Below are 26,142 nucleotides of genomic sequence, written 5' to 3'. Positions count from 1 at the left end.
CGGTGCATATCACACAAGTAGCTTTCTGGTTTTTTGTTTCCACAGAGAAGCACTTTTCTCCCCATTCTTCATTGAAAGCACGACACTCAGGGTCCATTTTTCGTCTTTTATAAACAGCCATAACGATGGGTGAAAAAAACAAGATCTGAAAATGAAAAACACAGAACGCTGTGAGAAAAGTATCGTACTGGCCCAAGAACGCACAAACAAAATATATTGAAATGTACATTTGCCACGACACTTACCTAAGAGCGAGTTACGAAAAGCGCATAACCCGACTGCTAAGAGAATTGAGCTTGCTGAAGCGGTAACCCTAGGCTGCTGAATTTACAAGACGAGTCGATAGGTTAAGTCTGTACTTGTTTTCGAAATCCTAATGCTTGCATAGATACGTGCCTCGATATGAATAAACGGGCAGCAAGGACGAAAGAATAATTTTCATGTTGGTTAAAAATGCGCGTGACAGCCTTGATTCTTTTTATCATAACGTCTTGTGTTTGCCAGCTTAAAGCGACCATCGGTGTGATTTATTTTGTTATGACAGTCGGACATTTGATGAAATATCACTTTTTATTTCCAAGCGGCTAGTTGCTGGTGGGCCGGACAAAATGACCTCGAGGGCCGTAGTTTGGTGACCTCTGCTCTAGTGTAGAATAAGTTTGTGTATTTTACTGATGACAGTTTCTAACACTCTTACTGTCACCAGTCTTTGATTAGATGTAAAGACTAGAAATGGAATGTTGTAATTATGTGACAGCAGCTATTAATGTTTTAATATTTAGATATTTACGCCTTATATTGATATATATATTTTATGATTTTAGTGGCAGTGTGGCTGGCCGGTAAGACACTGGGTCAAGATAGTTTCTACTTTAACCCTCACCCAAAGAGCCGAACAGTCTTCAGCGGCCAGTCTGTAACTCTAAATTGTAACGTCTCCAACACTCAACACATCGTGTTTTATTGGACCCTCGACAACAACCCCGTGACCAACGGAACTAGAAGATTTCAGAAGGGATCAAACTTGCACATCACTCGTGTTGACCGCCATAAAGACACTGGCGAGTTTAAATGTATTGCTACCAACGTAACAACTGGGATCTCTTTAGCCAGTCAAGGTGCCCAACTGGATATTGAATGTATGTTTCGTTTTATTTACCTGTTATATGTAAACAAACTATCATATATAGTTATAGCTAGCATTGAAAATAAACTCCCATGATTCTGAATAATTCTACAAATGAGAATATCATAAAGATTCCAAAGTGTTTTACATTTTATTGAACTACTAATAATGTGTGTGTGTTTTCTTATAACAAAGCGACATCGAGCTATCTGCTAAGTCCACCGAGGGGGGAAAAATAGTAATATTCTTCTCAGAGTTTAAACTGGTAAGAATTTGAGCTATTGTTATAAAGCATTCGGCAGGTTGTTCAGTCAAGTAAAATTGTCATACGAAAGAGGGTAAACTTGATGTTTCTGAAAGTGATGGAAAAATACCTTTGAAGGAACGAAATATAGGAATTATTTATGCAAAAATAACTATGTTGGGAGGTTTTAGTTACAAAAGCAACTGGCATTTCTTTATAGATCTAAGAATATGTACCTCTGGTGATTAAAGAACAAAAAAACATAAAAATAAAATTAACTCAGAGCTGCGTGTTTCTTTCGTAGTTATTTTATTGAATTTCGCGCGAAGCTATTCGAGGGCTGTTTGTGCTATCTCCCTTGATTTAAGAGTGATGGGCTGGAGGAAATGCAGCCAATCAACATCACTCACCGCCAACGAAAACTAGGACTGACTATCAAACCATAACACCCCCAGCGCTAGAATGAGTGAGCATGTTTTTGTGGTCACGCAGATCTCTTTATTTTAAGTATTTTCGTCGTAAAATTATGAAATTTTTAGAACTTAATGTTATGAATGTTATAAAAGCTCTTCAGGTTTAGTGGCACTCTTATCAGAGTTGAAGAGTTTGGTGTTTCTATAAACCGTTACACAGTGGCAAGCAGAAGAAATATTTCTTAATTTGATTATATTATTATGACGTCACAACAGTTCGCAGAAACTTCAACAGCCTGCGTCAGAGTTGTACTTTATCTTCCACAATGTACAACGCGACCACACACTCAAATAATTTTAAATAAGCCATTTACATGATTATAGACAGAAAATCTGCTTTCAATTTGTGCTCGCATTAGACTTTTCACTCTGGCTATCTAAACAGATGTAATAACTTGTGAACTGTAATAGAAGTGTCTTTTGCATTGAAGGTAATCAAATATAGTTCCATTTTATTACTGATCTCTAAATTTGTTACTGTATTCTCACACTCACGGTTTTGTGAGTGTGGCTGGATACAGTAATGTCTCTTCAACGCCATGTTACCAGACATTTGTTGTAGACTAGGTGTAGTAATGCCTTCCCAACACTATATCATCACATATTCAATGTAGACTTGTAGTAATGCCTCCCCAACACTATATCATCACACATTCAATGTAGACTTGTAGTAATGCCTTCCCAACACTATATCATCACACATTCAATGTAGACTTGTTGTACTAATGCCTCATCAACACTATATCATCACCCATTCAATGTAGACTAGGTGCAATAACATCTCTTGAAAGCCTCTGTCCATTCAATATCTCGTAGCCCTTAAAATATTGAAATAAACAAATGAACAACGTTTTATGATACACAATTAAAATATTTATTTAATCCAATCAACAGTTGTAAAAGTTATTCTACGGGTTTCAACATGGTCATCTTCAGGAGCGTGAGAAACAATTACCGTATGATATGCAATTACAAAAGGCATAGTCACGTGACATTAGTTTACAATTCAAAAGAGAAAATTGTTTCTTTCCATTCTTTCTTTCTTCCTTATTTAAGGTCAAGTTGTTTTTGTTATATTTCAGTGGAGTTTCTAATTATTCGGTTGAGCAGAAACAAGTGTTTCCAACTGGATTATTTTTTGTTGTTTTTTTATTTCGCACAAAGCTACTCGAGGGCTATCTGTGCTAGCCGTCCCTAATTTAGCAGTGCAAGACTAGAGGGAAGGCAACTAGTCATCACCACCCACCGCCAACTCTTAGGTTACTCTTTTACCAACGAATAGTGGAATTGACCGTCACTATATAACGCCCCCACAGCTGAAAAGACGAGCATGTTTGGCGCGACGGGGATCCGAACCCGCGACCCTCAGATTACGAGTCGCACGCCTTAACACGCTTGGCCATGCCGGGCCACTTACTGGATTACATGACCAGTATAATTTATATGTTCAGCTAGGGCAGAGTTTACACTTGTTTTTTTTTCGAATTTTAAGTTTCTGCTAGTTTGACCAATGTACGCATGTCCACATTCCCATTGAACTTAATTTATATACCTGTTTTCTCCATTAGATTTATTTCATCTTTTGTTCTTTTTTATATTACACCTATTCTCGCTTCTTTAATCCATATTTCATGTAGTGATAGTAATAATGTTATGCTCACAGTAGTTAAGGGTATCTTAAATCTCACAGTTTACTGGTCATACAGTTGTCATTCGTGACTATATCCTCTAAATGGCTAATTCAGTTGGATTTTTTTTTTCTCTTCCCCTGAGCTAGCAACAAGCGTGAGGTATAATAACGCTAAAATTCAGGTTTCGATCACTACCGTGGATAAAACATAAATAACACAATATGCAGCTTTGCAACGAACACGTGGCTTTATTAGAGCATGAAAAAAAACCAACAAAATACTCAGCTACAACTTCTATTCATTAGCAAGACGGATATTTTAAAAATCAATGGGATGTCAAGAACGATTGTCATCATATATCAAAAGTTTGAAGTTATACGTTTCGTTCAGGTTTTTTTATCCCGTTGTTAGCAGAAGATGTTCTGTTAAATCTTCACCTGTAAAGAAGGGGCGGGGCGTAATATCACTTCCCATCCAGCAAATAAAATCTGCTAATGACCTAACAGGTTGCAAGAGGCATAAGTAACAGTTTAGATAAAATCAACATTGTTAACACTAAACCCATGCTTTTATTAAAGGGATATGTATAGTATGTTTTCGAATGGATAGGACTTGAAGTAAATCTTAACTGATGCTGACCGATAGGAGACTTTTTCTGCATTACTTCATTAATGCAATAATTCAATATAGTGTTAACAGTAATAGTAACACCAAAGCTAAATACTCCATTGGTTGTGAATGGTTAGGGTTAAGCTTTTCTCACATTAATGCACATTGTTACAAATACTTATACGGGAAGCATGATTCATAAAGTCGATAAGCAAGATTTCGGTTTATTTTTGCTGATACAATGCAGCACTGCCTTACCAAAAGTATCTGGACATTTAGTCATATGAGGAAAAGGGTCGTATACAGTGATCTCTACTCCTGTATAATGCAAAACTACCCATGTTAATTACTATGGGAATCCAACCCCTTTATCGTGGGAAAATGAACTGTGTAGAAGTTCAATCACCTGTTTCATCATCCGACCAAACAGAAAGTATCACATTAGTGTTAACCATATAAAAGTACAAGCAGTTATACTATGCACAGTGAAAGTGGGTGTTCTCGGGGTTCTCCCGTTTCCCCCACATCAAAAATGTGGCATCCGATTTATAGATCCCAGCCGCCCTGACGGACCGTAAGTCCAATATTTGTCGTTGATTTTGTGATCTGGTGTATGTTATTCACAATTGCGATTGGGTGCCTGTCATTGGCTCTTTTACGCTGGTTTGTTGGTTGTTGTTTTTTTCGGGTTGCATCATCAAACCACCAATTCAAGATTAAGCTATTTTCTGAGCACCCCGGTTATCTCTGTTTCCAAGCAACGGAGACAGAGAAATTCAAACATAAACATCTATCAATATTTTGGATTTATGCACAGTAGTAGTAGTGCAATCCAGTTATGGCTCTAAGGAGTGAAATACTGCAAAGTACTATCACTTTTCTACTCATCATGGATATCGACACCCGATTTTTACCAGTGTAAGTTTGCAGACATATTGCTGTTCCACTGGTGGAGGGGGGAATGGTTTAAGAAAAGGTAAACAAACCAAAAGGTTGAAATGGGCATTAACAGTATTTGCTATTTATAGAAGAATCAAGTTCTAATTATTGAGCAACAGTTAAAAATGATTTGTTTAACGGTGAAGAGAAATGTATCATCACAGTCAATGTGGAATCAGTACATGTTATTAACTGCACTTTAACCGACGGTGTCGATGATCGACGAAAATTGATGGCACCACAACAGCAAATACAACAGATTCTGATCCATCGTGCCACTTCCTTAGGAACAAGACTAATCGGTCGAGGATTTGTTTTCGTGCAAGACAATGATCTCAAGCATATATCAAATGTGGTTAAACAGCATCTTTGACGGTAAAGAGGTCGATGGATCTCAACCATTGCTAGGCCCGACATGAGCATTCCTTGACGATGTAGAAAATTAGAAAGTAACCAAACGATTTAATTGAATTGTGTGAAGCAATACAGGACATTTGATTTGAATTTCGCACAAAGTTACGAAAGGGCCTCACGCTTTTTTTTTTTTTAATTTCGCTCAAAGCTACACGAGGGCTATTTGCACTAACCAATTCTAATTTAACAGTGTAATACTACGGGGAAGGCAGCTAGTCATCACCACCCACCCCCACCTCTTGGGTTACTCTTTTACCAACGAATAGTTGGATTGATCGTCACTTTATAACATCCCTACGGCTGAAAAGGCTAGCATGTTTGGTATAACGGGGATTCGAACCCGCGAACCTCAGATTACGAGTCGAGCACCTTAACTACTTGGCAATGCTGGGCCCCAAGCTACTGGAAGTTTAGAATAACATCTCATGATCATACATTGAGAGAATGTATGGCGCCATGGAAATGAGTTGTGATAATCTGCAAGGCAAAGAGACTCAAATAAATAGATTAGTGTATCATACATCGTACTAACTTTTCTTTTGAATTTTCTGTAGTCATGTATTGTGTCATTATTGACTCCACCATTCAGTTACCTATACGAAAAATACAAGTGTTCAAAATATTTCCTAAAATATATCAGCATGCCTTACAAACGTATTTAATATCAGGATAAACAAATATCAGAAAATTTTAACACATTCTAAGTTTATCTATAATGGATCATTGAAACTCAAATTTGGCATGTGTAACACACGAAAATAACATAGAAACAAGATATTAAAGTACTGTAGATAAGTGGACTGTATTGCCCTCCTTTGTTGGAAGAGAATATTTTATTGTGTTATGATGATTTGTCGCTAGGGCACTATTGTACTTCTTCAAACTTTTCCTTGTGAAAGTAACACCAGAAGACATTGTAAAACTTACTAGTAATTTTTTTTCAACTCATCATTAGTGGCTCAAGAAACCGGAATGTTATGAGTTAATGGACTAAATATTTTTATTTTTGGGTCATTAAGAAAATTTCAAATGTTTAAACGTAAGAAATGAGATAAAATATATGAACGGTAGAATAAATTAAATAGAGTTGCTCTTTCACTGGAATTAAAAAGAGAAAGAGAGAAAGAGACTTTGGTGGCATTGCCTCTTGGACTTAAGTTAGTCGCCATTTATGACCTTGTATGTCTACACGTGCACGTCGTTGCTAATGAGAAGGTAATCTGGGGTACCTTGTGTTGACATGCCGGCTAGTCGTAAAGAAAGGCTTAAGCAGAAGTTTTATATGCTACCTCCGGCATGGACTGAGCTAAATCACTTCTAGTTAGGCCTCTCTTACCGGCTGTCAACCAAAGAATTTTGTTAAGATAGGTTTACGACTTTCAGTCCTCTTGTGAAACTTTTTTCAGTGAAAAGCCAGAGCTATATATAATATATGAATATATAATACAGGTTGTTGGGTTGTATATAATGCTTGGGAAATAAATTAAAGCTTACGTAGGGTAGATGAAGATTAAAAAAAAGTTAGCACGTCATTTAACATATATATATATATATCGTGAGATTATTTGTTTCGAAAGAAGACTGGAACCATCGTCAGGTTTGAGGGGTTAGGTGACTTATTGACCTCTTGAATTAAACATGTTACTCTTATTACGCGCTAGTGCATGATTTAAAACGTAGTTATGGTGAAAGCGAGCAAAAGTTTATGTTCGTGGGCTTAACCTTAAAAACAACAACAAATATTTAAAAACCTACTTGAAAATTACAACGTAGTCGTTGTATAGACATCTGTTTAGCGTGATTGGACCTAATCGAAAAATATAACCATCTCGAGAAATCTTATACTACATATTTCTGTCGTTTTTCTATTACTATTACCATACGCCCCCAGTGCTCAGCAGTATGTCTGCGACTTACAACGCTAAAAAACGAGTTTCGATACCCTTGGTGGGCAGAGTACAGATAGCCCATTGTGTAGCTTCGTGCTTAATTCAAAACAACACCCACTACAACCGTATTACGCCAGAAGAAACTAATTGATCAGATAAAACTGTATGTTATGTATCAAACTCGATATTTAAAGTACGAATAGCTAGAGCGAAAAATATATGTATATATAATATATGACGTTCAGACCGCAGTGATGTTTCTTAAATTCCCCACAAGGAGAATAAGTCAACTAATCACAATTATAGTAAATCATTTAATTTCTCGGTCTTGTTATTCTTATCAAATCTCCTAAGAGTGTTTATTCACTTACTCATTTTACTGCCCGTAATTAAGATATAATATTTGTTGTTTGAATAATTGACCATCATGAACTATCACAATCAAGTGTTTTTGATTAAAGATATCCCTGATTTAGTACAGCTGATTTTCTGGTAAATCTGATACTTTACATATTAAACAACACACCAAGCCACCACATGAAGTACATTCTCTTTATTTACCGTTTGAAGTTTTATAAAAAGACAGCGGTGGGTGTGTATACATTAGTGATTATTGGAGAAAACACTAGTAATACAACCGGTTACTGTTTGTTTTTGTTTTTTCTCTGTTCTCTGTGACTCCTAGTTCATTTTGAGCCACGTAAAATGAACATGCTCAGACACTTGAGGTATTGCATTCTTAGTGATAGGTCATTGGTTCGTATTATTTTTGTTACTAATTAATAGAAATTGATTCATTACTGCTTATTTATATAGTTGACAAACGAATAAAATAAGAATGAGCAAGCAATATATCTTTATGTGTCGGATATTCTAAAGCGCTTTTGGCTTGTTGACTCGTGTTTATTATTAGAAGTACCATACGATGGCTTCTTTTATAGATTATGTCTTCCTCATAGGGGTCCAGTTCTCCATTTCAGGAGCTGAACCCACAGCTCACCTGCGGGTACTAAGTTCTGCTTAGTAGTTCATGACTATAATACCACTCGCCAGTTGGTACATGTGGTAAAGTACATTCTTCCTGTCATGGCCCCAGGTCACTCTTTGAAAGCAAAGCCTCCTTCAGTCTCACAAACTTGGACAATTTACTGACCATAAACATCCACTATATCTTTATTGACAGTACCTATAGCTTGTTCCGTAAATTCCCGTTTTGGGGGCTATCTGAAATCACACACGTTTATCTTTTGAGTGACCTTGACCTGTGAGGAGAAATATAGTGTTATAAGAATGGTAATAATAACGAGCACTCAAAAGTCGAAATGAGGTCATTTTTACCAGTTCCAGATTTGTTTTGTGCCTTCTTCCAATTTTTTTCTATACAAATTTGACAGGAATGAACACGTACAGATTTTCATCCATTAAACTTGTATGAAATTATATCATGTGCGAGTTACTTAGAGCATTCTTAAAACCCTAATCTTAGCTGGTGGAGGATTCCTTAGCAGCCGGAATTATTTTTCTTATTCAGCCATAAATATTGATTTTTATTATATCAGATAACAAACAACTATTTATGTTAAGTATCTTTGATATACATCAACGTTTGATTTTGTCGGACACTTTTTAGCTCTCGTAGAGGTCCTTTGTTTGGAAAGGACTTTTGAAGAAAGCATTTTGAAACAAAAACAGTAATGCTAAAAATGTCTGCATTTTTGCCTTTTATTATAAGTTTACTGTTCCCTTAAATACTTTTTAACTCAAATAATTTTGTATTGCATAAATATTATTGTCATGTACGGTTTTATCTCACCAGGGGTCATGATTTCACGCCAGACTTGTCTCCTGGTGAGAGTTTCTCAAAATGGATGTGTCAAAATGATCAAGAGTGGATATAAAACTAACTACAGCGGAGATAGGGAGGCCATAAAATATTAGGATTTCTGATTGTGCACTACAGCATTCTTGGTGGAAACGCCAAGAAATCGTTACTGCTGTATGTTTCATATCAAATATTTTATAACACATTGCCTGTCGGATGTTTGATATTACAGTTCATTGATTGCAAAGAGACTTAGTCGCTCGGATATCTTTGAAAATACTTCTAGTTTTGGAAAGGAAGATTTTATTTTATAGGCTTGGTCAGTAACAATTCTAGATGTTTACCTTGGGGAAGAAAAAAGTAATTTTTGTTAAAAAATTGTAAAGTTAGAGAAAGAGATTTAAGTGAAAGGAATATTGTTATTTACGTGGAAAGTGCTTTTAGGGGTGGGTCCTAGAATAAAGTTCAAGCGGATTGTTGTTTTTAGTGATTGCTAAACAGTGGATAGTGATAAATAAACTCTTTTATCTGGAATAAAACTGTTATTGTTTTTTATAGTACATTTTTAGACCGTCCAGTTTGGTTGTCAGTATTTAAAATGTATGAACTCGATGAGCTGCTGTAAATGACATTGGGATGCTTTTTTTTATTTTTAAAATATGAACTTAATGATTCAACCTACCGTTTTAGGAATAGAGAAGAATACAATATTAAAAAATTCCTAGAAGTTTGCGCAAAACTACACGAGGACTGTCTGCGCTATCCGTCCCTAATATAGCAGTAATAGACTAGTGGAAAGGCAGCTAGTTAACACTGCTCTTGGGCTATTATTTTACCAACGAACAGTGGAATTGGCCATCACAGTTGAGAGGGCATGTTCGGTAATGGGGGTTCGAACCCGCAGAATTTGAGTGAAATGCCCAACCAGCAGGCTGTGCTAGGCGCAGCTTGTATTGTGTTTGTGTTTTGAATTTCGCGTAAAGCTACACTAGGGTTATCTATACCAGCTGTCCTTAATTTAAAAGTGTAAGACAAGATGAAAGACAGCTTGTCATCATCATTTACCGCTAACTCTTGGACTCATCTTTTATCAACAAATAGTCAGATCGACCGTCAGATTATAACGCCCCCACAGTTCAAAGAGCGAGCATGATTGGTATGACGGGGATTCGAACTCGCGACCCTCAGATGCGAGTTGAGCGCCGTAATCATCTGATGTTGTGTTTACTATCTCTGAAAACCAGAGCCGAAGTTATAAATGTTATCATTGAAATTAGTGTTTACAATCTTTGGAAACAGCTTTAACTTTTGGAATTATTACTTTATCGTCTTATGATGAAACAAAGTAAGGTTTTAAAACTTTTTATAGTGTTTACAGTCGATTCCACAAAGCAATAATACGTTAACAGTAGATTATATTACATATGTTAAGTTACAAAATTAAAAATAAAAATTTGAAAAATTCACGTGTGACAAAAATATATAATTCATGCTGTCTTGTAACAATAAATAATCACCTAAGTTTTAATTTTCACTAATCTCAGTAATTATAAAAGGAATGTTTAGGAATATGTTCGTGTTTGCAGCAGTATAGCATTTCGTTAATCGATATTTGTTTATTTATTTTCCTTCATATCCAAATAATGAATGGGTAGGTATGAGGGTGCAAGTGTAAATTATATATTTGTCTCACTGTATTGTATCACGTTCTTAGTTATATTTGTAAAATTTCTATGAATTAGTTTACAGTAAGTCAGTTGCTTATCGTGTAAAATGACCTTGCTTTTTTGGAAGTGATGCCTCTTGGTACATGGTATATTAAATAAAAGAATAATAGTAATTCTTCCGTGTTCATATGACAAGAATGGTATCATATATACATTTCATGTTTTCATTTCATGCTCAGTAGCGAAGTGGTATGTCTGAGGACTTACGACGCTAGAAAGCGGGTTTCATTGCTAGTGATGGGCACTAAAAATGCCTCCTAGTGATACAGGGATATGTCTATGGACTTACAACGTTAGAAACCGGATTTCGATACCCATGGTATCGAAGTACAAAGTTCTAAGATGATCTCACAGTGCTAAATTTAATTTGAAGTTTGAGAATTATTTAGAGGATTGCGATGAATTAGTTGCATATTGCACAGTCAAGATACAGAACTACTGTGCTCCTTGGAATCTGTTTTGATTTGAATGTTACTTCAAAGAATAACCTCGAACTATAACTCGCAGTTCGAATGTAAACAAGTAAACATACCCAATATTTTAACAACACAACGATAGATATCTTTGTTTATGAAACGAAATAAAAACGCTAAATAAAAACCGAGAACAAACAAATAATTATGTAAATTGGCATCCATTGCCTTCGTATTACTTTAACTGAACGTGGACAATTGGCAGCCATTGCCTTCGTAAATGAATGTATCATTTTAACTGAATGTTGGCACCGATTGTTTGCCGCAGTCTTAATTCCGGAAAAAACTCGTAACTGTCGAAATAAAGACGGTAATTTTCAAAGAGGCGTACTATCAGCATTCGAATGTGGATCGAAAAAGCTAATCCAATAACATATCTATGTTTATAGAAAAAGTTGTATAAAATTATAGTACTAATTGTAGTTTGGCAAACATCGTAGGAAAAATAAATTATTTATTAAAAATGATAGCAAGGTAAATAACGTTTGACTGCCACATCGGTAAACTAGCTGCTGCATCGCAATGTAACATAGTAAACCTACTGTTGTTTTTTCTAGTGCAAAGCTAAGCAATGGACTGTTTGAGTTCTGTCCGTCGCTGGAAATCGAATCTTAGATTTAAGCGTCCTAAACTGCCCATTGACCCATTGGGGGGCGTATAGATACTAAACTTTATGTAAACAACGGCTGCAGCGAAGACAGATGTTACCAAACCACAACAATGAATCAAAAAACATTTTGCATGTTTAGAATAAACTAAACTGGAGGGGTGTTAGTTATGAATATGGATAAGTTGTTTGTCGGTTTCGCTTCTCTTTGCTACAATTAAAAATGCCCATGTATTTCAGTTAAAATGTGAATTGAATTATTAAAAATGTACCATTCATACATATGTATTTATAACACATTGTCGTTAATATGAGAAGCGACGTAAATCCCACACACTGGCATTACCGAAATAAATACGCTTAGAGATTATGATGACCTCTGTTGTTCCATATTTTCTTAGAAATGTGAAATAAATATATCACGGACAAAGTTACAAGTTTTGTGGTGAATGCTGTGCCATTAATTTTCGTTTTTTGCATATTTGAAGCAGTGGGTGCTATCATATACAAGCACGAATCTTATAAAGGACGTTCTGTAGGCAATTCAACAAATTACGGTTTTAACTAAGCACAAAGAGGTTATTTAAAATCGTTTTATTTATTATTCTAATAACGTGGTTAAGTGTATGTGTGTAATAAATTCAGTTTTATTATTAAGGTCTCATAAAATTTACAAGTTATAGTAACGCTATTCGTTGAACTTAAATTCATGAAAGTTCCGTCTTTTTTTCTTTCTTTTTTTTGGTGTTATTATCTTCCGACCAAAAGCATAAAAGCGCAGGGCTGTGTGAACTGTTTATATATTCTGGGGAAGCTGGACCAACCAACTTAACATCCAGTTGTTTAAAGTAACAAGCAAATTCTATTTCATTCGAATTATTCACGATAAATCGTATTTTATTTAACTTTTTTATTATTAAAATGATGGTTATCACAAGGTTAACAAACTTTTGCAATGTAATGTGTACAGAAGAACAAAGGTGTCGCACCCTAACACCGGTTTAGCAGCTAGTATGAAGGGCAAAAGAAAAAAACAAAACAAAAAAACCTCCGGCTATCCCGAATATGCAGGACCGCGAAAGCGCGAGCGACAGTCATCCATCATGGTTGAAAAATGGGAACCAATCCTGCCGGAGTTGGTTAGTATTCACGGTGTTGGTCTGTGTAGTCGAGAAAGGCACTTTGGTATGCTGAAATACAGGCGATCTTTATCTCAGCGGTACACCAGAGGGAGAGGGAAGCCAAATTGATTGTCCATCTTGTATGACGTATGGGCTACGTAGGATATGGAGAACTCATTTTATCAAGCCAGGATGAATTATGTTGGTCAGTGCTAAAAGTTATCACCAAGGGTAACTAACTGTAGACGAGTTCCTTATCTTATTACACACTAGCAATATATAGAAGCATAGTTACCTATATACACAGGAAACAAAGAAAACTCTTACTTCAAGTTCTGTATCTCCGGATAATGGCTTGTCTATTGCAGAAGAGAGTCACTGTTTTTATCGTCAAAATGTTAGTCAATTGCAGTGTTAACTAAGACTATTATGAAATAGGTTGTTCGATACCAGTGTTTGGTTTTAGGAATTTTGATGGTTACAGAGCAGACTTGTTTGTTGTAAATAATGTTACACTAAATAATGTTAAGTAGTTATATTAAAGAGTTACTAATGCGACTTGTTACGTTACTGAAATTCTGGTGGTTGCATTGTTTGTTTAGAATTAAGCACAAAGCTACACAATGGGCTCTCATCACGGGTATCGAAACCCAGTTTTTAGTGTGTAAGTCCGCAGACATACCATTGTGCCACTGGGGGGCAATTCTGGTGGTTACAAAATATGTATAAATTGTTTATTAATATTCATTTCCTAGCACGTTATTTGTTATTTCGCATGCTCATGTTTCAACATTACAGCACTTCTATAATATGTATAAATTGTTTATTAATATTCATTTCCTAGCACGTTATTTGTTATTTCGCATGCTCATGTTTCAACATTACAGCACTTCTATAATATGTATAAATTGTTTATTAATATTCATTTCCTAGCACGTTATTTGTTATTCCGCATCCTCATGTTTCAACATTACAGCACTTCTAGATACGAGACACTTTTCAAACACTTTTTTCAGCAAATTAAAGTTGTAACAATTTTTTCGAAACTACAGTTTTGCTGTACACCACGTTTAGTAAGTGATGACAGACAAAGGTAGCCTTACAAATCACCCCTTTTGCTTTTATAATGGAACATTCTCGTAACTCGGCTCTTCTCAGAGGTCGTGGTCATTTGGGAAAGATACTCTGTCAGTGCTGTACAACCTCTGAAACCACGTGGTCGCTTTCTAGGAGTTTCTGGCGTCCAGTTATGTGAAACACTGATTTAACTAATAAATATTTTGCTGGTTTACTGTGAAAAATTAATTATTTCTGTTTGTGGCGAAGTAAAATTTTAATTGTGGCTATGGCTGTTTTATGTGTACAGAAAATTAATTTCATTGTATAGATTTAATAAACTTAATTTTCTTTAATAGGAGATTTGTAGTTTCTGCTATTAATTTTTAATGCATATTATAGTGGCAAATTAATTAATTTCTGTATTTGTAAGTCAAAATACATCGTCAGAAGAATATGATTAAATCAGTGTATAGATTAAAATTTCAACAACAAATATATAAACATGTCAATGAAATTCATAAAAGTAGTGAATAATTATGGACTGTACTAAACATATAATTATGGACTGAGAATATTTAATATAACAGAAATAATGTTTTCTTATGACAACTCAGCGTACCAATAAAGGTTTGTTTTGAACCAAATAACTCACAGCAACATGTTATTTTAAAAAAATAAAAATAATATATATGATTTCTGTCTCAAAAGTATCAGAAAACGAAAGTAATTTTATGATCACTTCATGTAGAATCACCGGGAGCTGTACACAGCCCAGTATTAGCATGTGGGTCTGTGTATCTGAGGATACATGGTTCACGTCTCATTATCAGGGAGTTAGTTTGGGTAAGTCAAGTGTTGACGATAAGTGGTGTTTACAGTTTTCCGTTTATTCTTTCGCTTCAAAGTTAGGAACTGCTAGCACCGATAACTCTCGTGTAGCTTTGCACGAAATTCTACAAACAGTCATTGCAGTTGCGACTAAACGATGACTCTCCATCTTAATAACTCTACATTATATGGTAAAATAAAACAGCTGACTAGACAGAACCAATTCGATCTCCTTGTAAAATACATTTTCAATAAAAAATGCGTTTTGTTTAGCAAGAAAAGCTTTTAAAAGACTACAAAAAGTGCATATTTGCATGATTTTTGTTTATTGTTTTTTTTCTTGTACATAAAACGGTTCAGGATCTCGAAGGATTTTTGTGATTTTAAAGAACGGATTGAAACACACAAACCCCTGGTTCGCTGATAGAGGAACTTTAGTTCCAGCTGACGTGATTCAAAAGATTGCTGTGGTTCTTTTGATCTTTAATAGCAGGCAACAGGAGTTCCCTTTCAGGTGGAGAAGTTTCTTTCAGAAACTATAAGGGCGGATATAGTTACCATGAATTGTGCGTAGCTGCTTGTACGGATGGCCCTTAATGGAACCTTTTAGGCTGTGCGACTTTCTTGTAAATACACTTATTGAAGCAGAAATAATTTTCACGACATGCTTTGATCTGTGGAATTTTTGGGATCGCTTTCAAAATAAAATATTCCCACAGTAACCTAGCGCCTTCTAAGTGTGTCACTATATTCGTCCAATCGACGACGTAGATTTAATGAATTAAAATTTAATTATATTTTTATCTCGTAAAAGGTTTGTTGAGATTCTGTGGGAAGATAGAAGTGGGAGCAGTAAATGATGTTATTTATTTTAGTCAATTTTATTAATTCATTCAATATTTTATATTATTTTAATATTTATCGTGCATCTGGAGATAGCTAGTAAGTTCGTATGGTAAATGTCAAATTATTATAAATGGATGAAGTCTTTGACCTTAAGATGGAACCTTTAATGTGTGGGGTCAGGCTTACATAGGATTCACAAATGTCGTCCCCTTACTTAAAAACTCTCTACGCGCTTTGGAGCTGGTGATATTCTGCTATTGGTACAGAGAAAAGTATCTAGAGAGTTGGCGGTGAGTACTCATGTAAGGTAGAGGCCCGGCATGACCAGGTAGCTAGGATATTCGACTCATAATCTAAGGGTTCCGGATTCGAATCCCTGTCGCACCAAATATGCTCGCTCTTTCAGCCGTGGGGGCGTTATGATGTGACGGTCAATCCTTCTATTCGTTGGTAAAAGAGTAACCCAAGAGTTGGCGGTGGGTGGTGATGACTAGCTGTCTTTTTTCTAGTCTTACACTGCAAAATTAGGCACGGCTAGCGCAAATAGCACTCGTGTAGCTCTACACGAAATTCAAAACAAATCAAACCATTTTTCTATTTACAGTAACAAGACGTCATATGTATATGTATGGCCACAGCCAATTAAAACAAATTAATCAACGGTAAAATATAAAGGGGTAGAGAAGTATATTAGAATTTAGTAGTGTGATTAGGCCTTTTCTTTTTCCATGTTTACTCTATATATATTATTGTTTTATGTGAATTGTCTGACATTGGCTTCTTGAAGAAGGGCTTTCACTTTTTATATTCTCTGTGAGATTTTTTTTTGTAGTACGGGGATACCTTTTACCAAAATTTTCCTCTGCACAGGATTTACCTCAATTTACATGACCTATTATATGGGTAAGAGTCCCTTCCTTGTAAGCGTAACTTTTGTTTTGTTGTGTGTTTAAACTATTCAGAACGAATCAATGATACATACAAGTCAGGAGAACTCAAATAAGTGTGAAGTTAACGTGGATTGTGTAACAATATCTGATGTGTTTTTTTTCAGTATTTATTAGTTAAAACCGAAAAGCTGAAACCCTATGCATAATATATCGTTTTGTTAAGTGTTTACCTGACTAAATGTTTGTTGTTGCTGCTGTTGTATTTTTCTTTCAGTTTCCATCAATAAAATTTATATTAGTGAAGAATTGAGGACACACCTTCCTCAACTTATCCTCTGATGAAAGTAATAAGTTTGTTTGTTTGTTTTTTGGAATTTCGCACAAAGCTACTCGAGGGCTATCTGTGCTAGCCGTTCCTAATTTAGCAGTGTAAGACTAGAGGGAAGGCAGCTAGTCATCACCACCCACCGCCAACTCTTGGGCTACTCTTTTACCAACGAATAGTGGGATTGACCGTAACATTATACACCCCCACGGCTGGGAGGGCGAGCATGTTTAGCGCGACGCGGGCTCGAACCCGCGACCCTCGGATTACGAGTCGCACGCCTTACGCGCTTGGCCATGCCAGGCCCTAAAGTAATAAGTAAATGAGAGTTTTGAAACAACTTTAAATACATATAGTTTCATTGGTGTCTAAGAGTTTGTATACATTTCTATAGCTCAAGACTAATACCCACAAAGAGAACTTATAAAAAAAAACTTTTTTCTTTAGTTATGAATAATAATAATGCTATTATATATATCTGTAATTCGTTCTTTTGCTGTTTACAAGATGCACAGCAGTGTCCTGCTTTCCAAACCAGGCACGTGCGCCCATTAAGCTGCCCTATAGAGGGTCTTAAAACCAGCAATGGTGATCATCTTACATGAGAACCACGCTGACGTCTTTTCTGTGTCATGAGTTCTGTTTTGTTTTCGCTGTACACTGTAGGAGAGAGTATTCCACGAGCTTGTTATCAAGCACAAAGCTGCACGATGAGTCTTAGGCCCATTAAGGAGTTCGAACCTCGAATTTGAACACAATAAGTTCTCCCCGTGAGACATAGGGTGGGTGAGTACCACCCTGTGAGGTTCAGAGTTACGGTAATATAAAATCTATGTTCTGACAATATAAACTGTTCGCCTTTATTTAAAAACACGTTTGCGTGTAATAGTTTCAGAACTCATTTGTTCATAGCAAGTTTATTCCTTGTAACTTCAAGTATTTATCTTAATATCTGTGTGTGTGTGTGTGTGTGTGTATATATATATATATATATATACATATACATATAAGGCAGGGCCACATTTCAGCACCTTAGTTAAGAGAACAACTGGCGAGATTAAGATTTATTCAAAGCTCACGGTCATAGCATTCGTGAACAAAGGCGAGTGGTACTGGAAGCTAGTTTGTCGAGTATGGGCGGCAAACATTGATTTACACGATGAACAAGGGGATTGTTAACAGAATGAACCAGATTCCTAACTTTGCTCTTATTGCAGCCTTTGGGACAACTAAAGCCACATTAACTACACTGAATACTGTCTACTTCGGTGTTTGATTTAGCACTACCTACAGGCTATCGGGCTAAATGTCTCTGTAATTTCTGCAATCGCTGAATGAAGTATTTGTAATTAAGCACAAAGTTACACAATGGGCTACCTCAGCTCTGTCCATCACGGACATCGAAACCCTGTTTATAGCATTGTAAGTTCACAGACATGCCGCTGTGCCACTAGGGGGACTGAGTTAAGTAACCTGTATGACCACATCTTGTTTGTGTCATGGAATTATACAATTACATTTTATCGCTGTTTATATCAACAACACTTAACATGGCCCAGAGCTGACGGTCTTTCTACTTGGAATCAAAACTGGTGAAGAGCCGGGTGAACTGTGAAGGTAAGATAATTGGCTAAATCAATTTAGGTGAAATTTAGTAGAGGATTTTAGATGATAACTCCAAAACATGGGATTCGAAGGGGCTGGAAAGAGGGGCACTTTCCCCCACATGGAAAATGAGAAACATAATTTTTGTTATTTATTCAGCATATGTAGATGAATTTTTATTCAGTTCACAATTTCCCACCACTTTTCTCACTGAGAAACTTTGCCACATATGCCACATACTAGAAAATGTTTCTGCGGACGTCCATTTCCCGACGATTGAGTTTAAATGAATAAGCTATTGGACAAAGGGTTCAAGTTTGGTAGCCATTTCAGTTATATCACCTTAATATCACCAATGAGTGCTCAACTGAGCGAAGACGTTGTTATCGTACGACAAATAAAATTGCTGTGCATAAAATGGCTACCTTTTCATTGGATGAATGGTTTACATGTTACGGCTGGAAATAGTGGAAGAGACCCACGCCCCATCTTATAACATTGCATTTTAAGCCCGGCATTACTGGGTGACTTTTGTTGTTCTTGCATTAAAGTTCGAGATATATATGTAAACCGTTGCCCCAGACTTTATTTGTCTAACTTTCTTCTCACAGTTTTAATTAACGATTAGTATAGTGCACAAAAACATGATGGATTTTAAATCTTAAGTTTATCTTTCATTTTTATTTAAATGTTTTATTGTTTACGGAGAACATCAAACATGAATTGAAACCGTTACGAAAATTATGTATGGCTTATATTATATTCACGATTTAGTGTTTTATTTAGTGCTTACTAGTCGACCTGCCTTCCCCGCTTGAACTTTCAAAAAGTTCCAGAATTCAACACTGTGCCATTTTCTTTGTACGTTTATTACAGTTAGTATTTATCAGTTTACTGTAGGTTTGACTTACATTTAAGGGGAAACAAAATGTTTTTAAGAAAGTTGATAACAACAGTAAATACGTAAACATATTGATGGCTGTATTCTTACCACGCCCCCTAACCCCGTATGGTTAAACAAGATAAAAGGAGCAGTCTTATTTGTTTGCATGAGAATTAGAGAACGAACTGTAAAAAAAAAAAAGTCTACACTTGACACCAGGATGAATCTAGATCAAAAAGGTTAAATGTCGGAGACATATGAAGCGAGAGAGAGGGTAATATATACAGTTACCAATTTTTTATAGAGTTCGTCCCTGTTACTATATCGATATACCCGAATATTTTGTAACCCAAGGTTACCGCACACGTTAATTAAGGGAAAATATGGGAAGAGGGGCCCCAACATCGTGAATTTCTTCCCTCCTTCTCATGAGAGAGATCATGAATTATTTTTGACGTTTTAAGCGAATAGAAGGAGAACGACAGTTTTAGAGCCATAATAACAGTTATCCAAACCATCATACAAAATGTTACAAAAACGAACATGTACAATTTGTTAAACCAACAAAATTCGCAGTGTCCTCACTTTGTCGTTCATCGAAGGTCCACTCTCCCAAATGTGTGACTAAACCTGGTTTTCTGTAGGCTCAGCATTAAGTCTGAAAGTTTACAACACTAAAATTGAGGTTTTGATACCTACTATGGAAAGAATACAGTTAATTATTGTGTAGCTCTGCGATTAACAACAAATAAATATAAGTACAGATAAACACTCACTCATTATGTACAGTACTGTACAAAAGTGTAAGGACAAAAGAATATTTTATCATTTTATGGGACTAATTCGTCCATATCGTTAAAAAAATGTAAATTTCAACACTATGTTCATGCTTCACTGATCCCAATTGACAATTGAATGAGCTGAGGTGAGAATACTTATCATTCTTTAAAATTCCCCTATACTTGTACCAGGGGCATGTCATAAGAGTTCTGCTTGAATGAACATACTGATCTCGGCACCCCATGATAGCAAGGAGCTAGCATATGGTTTCGGTATATGGTGAAAGAAATCAGTTTAATAGTACTCCAAAAATACATCTTGATAAAAACAATGTTTAAAACTATATATTACATTTTATTGTCATGCCACAGCCCAAAAAGTGTGAAGAATTGTCAGTGAAGCAGATAGTTTGCATAAAACCTTTATATGATTCTGATTGGACTCTCCGACAAAATTATGATGATTTGAAACAATGCCAAGTACACCACAGATCGCGAGACCGAAACAGCTAAATTTGAAAATATGAAAGAAAGAGGCAGAACACCTAAACTCAATGATACTGATATTAAGTATCTTCATTTATGCAGCCTAAGGATAGAAGGAAGACTGCTACTGATCTCAAGCATGGAATAAACTACCATGTACAAAATGACAGAAAAGTATCGAGATCTACAGTATCAGGAAGACTCAACGAGAATGGAATATTTGTTGTGTAACAGTTTAAAAACCTTTATTTCGATATCCAAATATTGTAAAGAGACTGAAATTTGCTAAAAATTACAAAACTGGACTGTTGGTGATTGTTATGGAAGGATAAGTCCAAGTTTTTAAATATTTGGTTCAAAGCATAGACTGTAACTCTGGAGGAAGAAAGATGAAGGATACTTACCTCAATGCATAGCACCTACCATGTAATATGGGGGAGGCAGTGTGATGGTTTGAAGGTGTTTTTCTACTAAAGCAAGAGGAGATTTTTGCAAAATAGATGGAATAATGGAGCAGTGAAACTATCATCAGATACTGATTCATTATGGTATACCCAGTGGTTTGCGTATTATTGGTAAAGGATTCTATGACAAAGAAGATAATGACGCCAAACATTCATCCAACCTATATAGAAATAACTTACCTGAGAAAGTTGTTGTTGGAGTTATTTAAATGATGCAATGATCCCTACAGTGCCTCGATCTTAATCCAATTGAGCAGATCTGGGATTTTATAGACCAAAAACATGACAAATCAAAAGTTAATTCCAAAGAAACTTTAGGAGAATATATTAGAGACGTTTGGAGTAAAATTCCAAAGGACACTTTGATTAAATTTGGTTCAACAATGCCTAAAAAGACTCTAATTATTAAAGCAAAAAGGGGACACACAAAATATTAACTGTTTACTGAACTCAAGCACTTTCACAGATTTTCTGTTCTACTACATACGAAGATTAAAAAAAAAATTGATGTTTCAGCTGTGATTTACCTTTCATTGTTCCTTGAAAGTAGCCTGAAATATAATTTCTTATTTTGTGCTAATACTTTTGCACAGAATTATATCTGGAATGACTAATCTGGGATGTTTATAAATTGGTATGGATGGATATTTTATAAATTAATAAGTTTGCATCAGTTTGAGGAAAAGATAGTTCGCAGTGGTGTTATAGTATAGCTTTGTTCACTGGGCACATAACCTCCTTTAATATTTCTAAAAGTTGCCTTGGTGTTGATTGAGAGTTTCATTCTTTAAAATTCAAAACATATTTTTTTAGATTCCACACTCCATTGCATTTCACTTTCTTACACATGCAATGGATGAGAAAGAACACTTGTTGTATCTTTTGAGAACCTGTATGATTTATATTGATAACACTATATAACAAAATTTTTACTTGTTCCTGGGCAGAAAGTGTTATTTCCCAATTGCTTATGCCTAATGTAAATGAAAAATACCTATTTTTCTCTTCAAACTTTGCTTTTGTGACCTAGGAGCGTATAAGGAAAACGTGATAGGAGACTTTATTTGGGGGCTGATACGTGAAAGTGGTTTACACTACAGTCGCAAATCTCGAAAAAATACTCACTTCTAAACATTTTTTTTCAGTTTCATATAACTTTAGCATAAATACATGTAAATCTTGATTCATACGTTGTTTTATTCAGACCTTATGTAAATGCAAATGTACAAATTTGCCCGTTTTTACATAGAAAATAGGTTAATTTCTAAATTTCAATATCCAGGTAACAAAAGCAAAGTTTGAACGGAATAATGGCCATTTTCTATACTTTTAAAATATAAGCAATGAAGAAATAACTCATACTATTCAGGAACAAAATTTGTGTTACGTAGTATAATTTGCCAAATTCGCGTAAGAAACGGTAAAAGACATTATCCTATAAGGTTCGCGAAAACGCGATCATTGATAATAAATTTCTGTTAAATATACAGCACTTGATAACAGTGTTTCGCTTGGACATATCCGTTTTTGAGTTTGTTTATGCCACATGCCCATGTTTAGTAAAGATGGACAAGCGACGAGCGGCAAATAGCATTTTTGAGACTGTAACAAAAATACTTGGAGTGGGTGAGTACGCTTCATTCCCCTAATTCAGTATACCGTTTTGAGATGGATAATGGAGTTAAAAGATTTACTATACATAGTAAGAACATGAACGAATTATTAGAACTAAAAAAGTCGGGATCCATGTACGAGAGCACAAAGGAAATACTAAAGTCGGCACCCATATAGGGGACAGAACAAATATATCACCTTACTTAACTACTTGTACTTTAGAAATAAGAACATCCCAGACAAGCAAGTGTCCATATTTAAAACCAAGATACCGGCCATGATAACCAGAGATATGTGAAATGGTGTTGTGAAAAGTTTTGTTTGCTTGTTTTCGAATTTTGCGCAAAGCTACACGAGTACTATCTGCGATAGCCGTCCTTAATTTAGCAGTGTAAGACTAGAGGAAAGGCAGCTAGTCATCAATACCAACCGCCAACGCCAACTCTTGGGCTACTCTTTTGCCAACGAATAGTGGAATTGACCGTAACTTATTGTGCAACCACGGCTGAACAGGAGAGAGTGTTTTGGTGTGACGGTTATTCCATGCCAGGTCCCATTTAGTGAAAAGAAAAATCATCACTGCTTTAAAGCTTTTCTGTTGTACTGGACGAAAACCTCAACTTTTAATTTCGTTGTTCGTCATGCGCTATAGAAATAATATTAAATATTCAACATGTTCTTTTGGTCTTTTCGATATCTTCTGCACGCTTGACACACTATATATAATGTATAAGAAATTCAAACGTTTTTGCTATGAAATTTAGAGACATTCTCAGAATTTGTGGCTCAGTCGTTACATATGTATTATTATAAAATGGTACACTGTATAATGTTGTAAAGTTCTGATAATCTATTGAGGAGATATTTATATACTATTTCGATGATAAACCTCCGATCCACCCCTACATAGGTAGTACTACCATCTGCTTGATACTTAAGTTTCTCTCCATTATCTTTCCTCACTAATTCAAATGAAACTCGAAAACTTGAGTATTGATTTAATATGAAAATTTTGAGACTGAAAGTTTGAGAAAGTTTCCTAATATATCATAGTAGCCTAGAAACATCCCCTGCTGGAACAACAGTAAGTTTTCGGATTTACCACGCTAAAATGAGGGGTTGGATTCCCCTCAGGGAATACAGCAGATATATTCTGATGTGGCTGTGCTATAAGAAAAACACACACTTACCAACAAACATTTTCATTGCGTAAAATTCAACAACACAAAATTTACAGTTTTATGTAACTCACTTTCTTATATTTAAAGTTTCTAATGCGTTTTATTAATAAATAAGAGTACAAGTAAATGCTGAACTTTAACTTATTCACGATTTGCTATTAGAAACTTTATACACTAAATATGGATTTTCGCCGGTTTAAGGGAGGTTATTCAAAATAAATGGTTTATTTTTTTTAGAAAATACTGGAGTTTTGTCTAGGCGGCAGTAACTGTCGTTTCGTTTTCTGTCAAGTTTCCGTCTGATAAGAAAGCTACTTTGGGGATTTCGGCAGATAAATTTCAAAGTTTATGGCACTGATTGGAGGGGGGGAAAGGAGAGGGCGTGACTAGACCTGACAAAAGTTGATATGTGTCCTGACCAAAACTGACCGATTCTGACGACGGATGTCAAGGCAGTCGGTCTATATTAGGTTTTCCTTTGCCTGCTATAAATAAGATGAGATACGAGATGACATCTTCAGTCGGTCGTGGTGATGGTTACGAGGTTTGGGTTTTTTTTTGATTGGCATCTTGCTCTTTGTCCGAGTTGACGCGAACTGGGACATTTATTAACACTCTGATTTTTTTTATCAGCGATCTGCCCAAGCGTCATAACTTTTTATCCTATTTTAGAAATCTTTAGATGTCAAACTCAAAATAATTCAGTTTCTGTCATATATCGTCATAATGATAAATCTTAGTTCACCTGCAGGAAAACATTTAGAGACAGTACAAAATATTCAGAAACTCTGGTCATATTTTCTCTTCTAATGTTATTATATATATGTATAATTAATATAGTTACTCTTTATAAAGTGGTGTGAGAAAATGTTTGTCCTTCTGGAAATACAACTCTAAAATTATGGGTTCGATTCCCCAGGTGGACAGATCATTATATATATAAAACATGTGACACTTGGTGATAAAAATCTATAGTGAAGCAGTACCTTTTTGTTAATTTTATCTGACATTTGTTTATGTAAAAAAGCAAAAAATTGTAGAATGTATTTTTTACGTTGAATTAAAACTGTATCTTGTTGCAGAAGCTACGTTTTCTTGTAGCAGTCGTATTACAATTATACAGTGTGTGTGTGTGTATTTTCTTTTAGCAAAGCTACATCTGGCGGTTTCCTGAGTCCACCGACAGGAATCGAACCCCTCATTTTAGCGTTGTAAATCCGTAAACTTACCGCTGTACCAGCGGGAGACCAATTATATGTGTCATAAAACATTAGTATTAGGCCTGTTACAATTTTAAACACTATGTGTTTCTAATCTAGTCCGTTAGTTATTGTTCTTGTTCTCACGGAAGTTTTGTTAGCGTCAAAGGTATAGCCCCTCGTGGAAAGACAGACAAGCTCAAAATCTTGTTTTTACGCGCCCTATTTTTGTTATTTCTGTTCGTTTTATCTCCTTCCACTGTTTTGGTACAACCATCATAAGAATCCGCAAAGATAGAAAACCCGACTCAGGGAGTGTTCTGATGAGCTTAGAGTGTTAATTTATCTCCCGGAGGTAACCATCCCTCCTCCCCTTAGTTTAATGCTGATAAGAACGTTCGTCATAGACTAACAGTTAATGGTTAATTGCCAAGTGCGTCATCTAATTTTATATTTTTATTATAATGCACATTTAGGATGAGATGTTAAAGATGGAAATAAGACCTCATAAAACTTTGTTTTTGTATCTGAGTTTTTACTATTCTCACTTTTAGTACTTTCCTTATATTGCTGAATTACCGTTCGTTGGTGTTCATAACCCCGAACACATACTACCAGTTATTTATTATTATTAACTGTTTCAGCCTTTTATATTTGTTTTTCATATAACAATTGCTCTCAAAGTTTCACAAAAGAATTTTTTTATTTATTTAGTATGGTACTATATAATGGGCTATTTGCTCTCTGTTCATCACGGGGAATCGAATTTTCAATTTTAGCAGTACATGTCAGTAAAATTACCATTGATCCACCGAAGGACAAATCATATTAATAAACCTCTTGTGATAGTAATACTAATTATCAAATAAAATTTAACAAACCGAATAATGGGAACAAAACTATAGCAA

The 26,142-nt window shown here is 35.5% G+C and overlaps 1 protein-coding gene across 3 annotated transcripts in view; it reads left to right on the top strand.

Annotated features, from left to right (window-relative positions):
* LOC143225720 (inactive tyrosine-protein kinase 7-like) overlaps window positions 1–26,142 on the top strand; it is an 84,851-nt gene that overhangs the window by 12,898 nt on the left and 45,811 nt on the right. For all 3 annotated transcript variants that reach the window (XM_076455620.1, XM_076455618.1, XM_076455619.1), the window contains exon 2: window positions 825–1,139. In XM_076455620.1, the coding sequence (XP_076311735.1) occupies window positions 825–1,139 (315 nt within the window). The remainder of the gene's footprint in view (window positions 1–824; window positions 1,140–26,142) is intronic.

The sequence above is a fragment of the Tachypleus tridentatus genome, chromosome 9 (assembly GCF_004210375.1).
Source record: "Tachypleus tridentatus isolate NWPU-2018 chromosome 9, ASM421037v1, whole genome shotgun sequence".
In the NCBI taxonomy this organism is placed as follows: Eukaryota; Metazoa; Arthropoda; class Merostomata; order Xiphosura; family Limulidae; genus Tachypleus; species Tachypleus tridentatus.
This window is presented reverse-complemented; position numbering and strand designations above follow the sequence as displayed.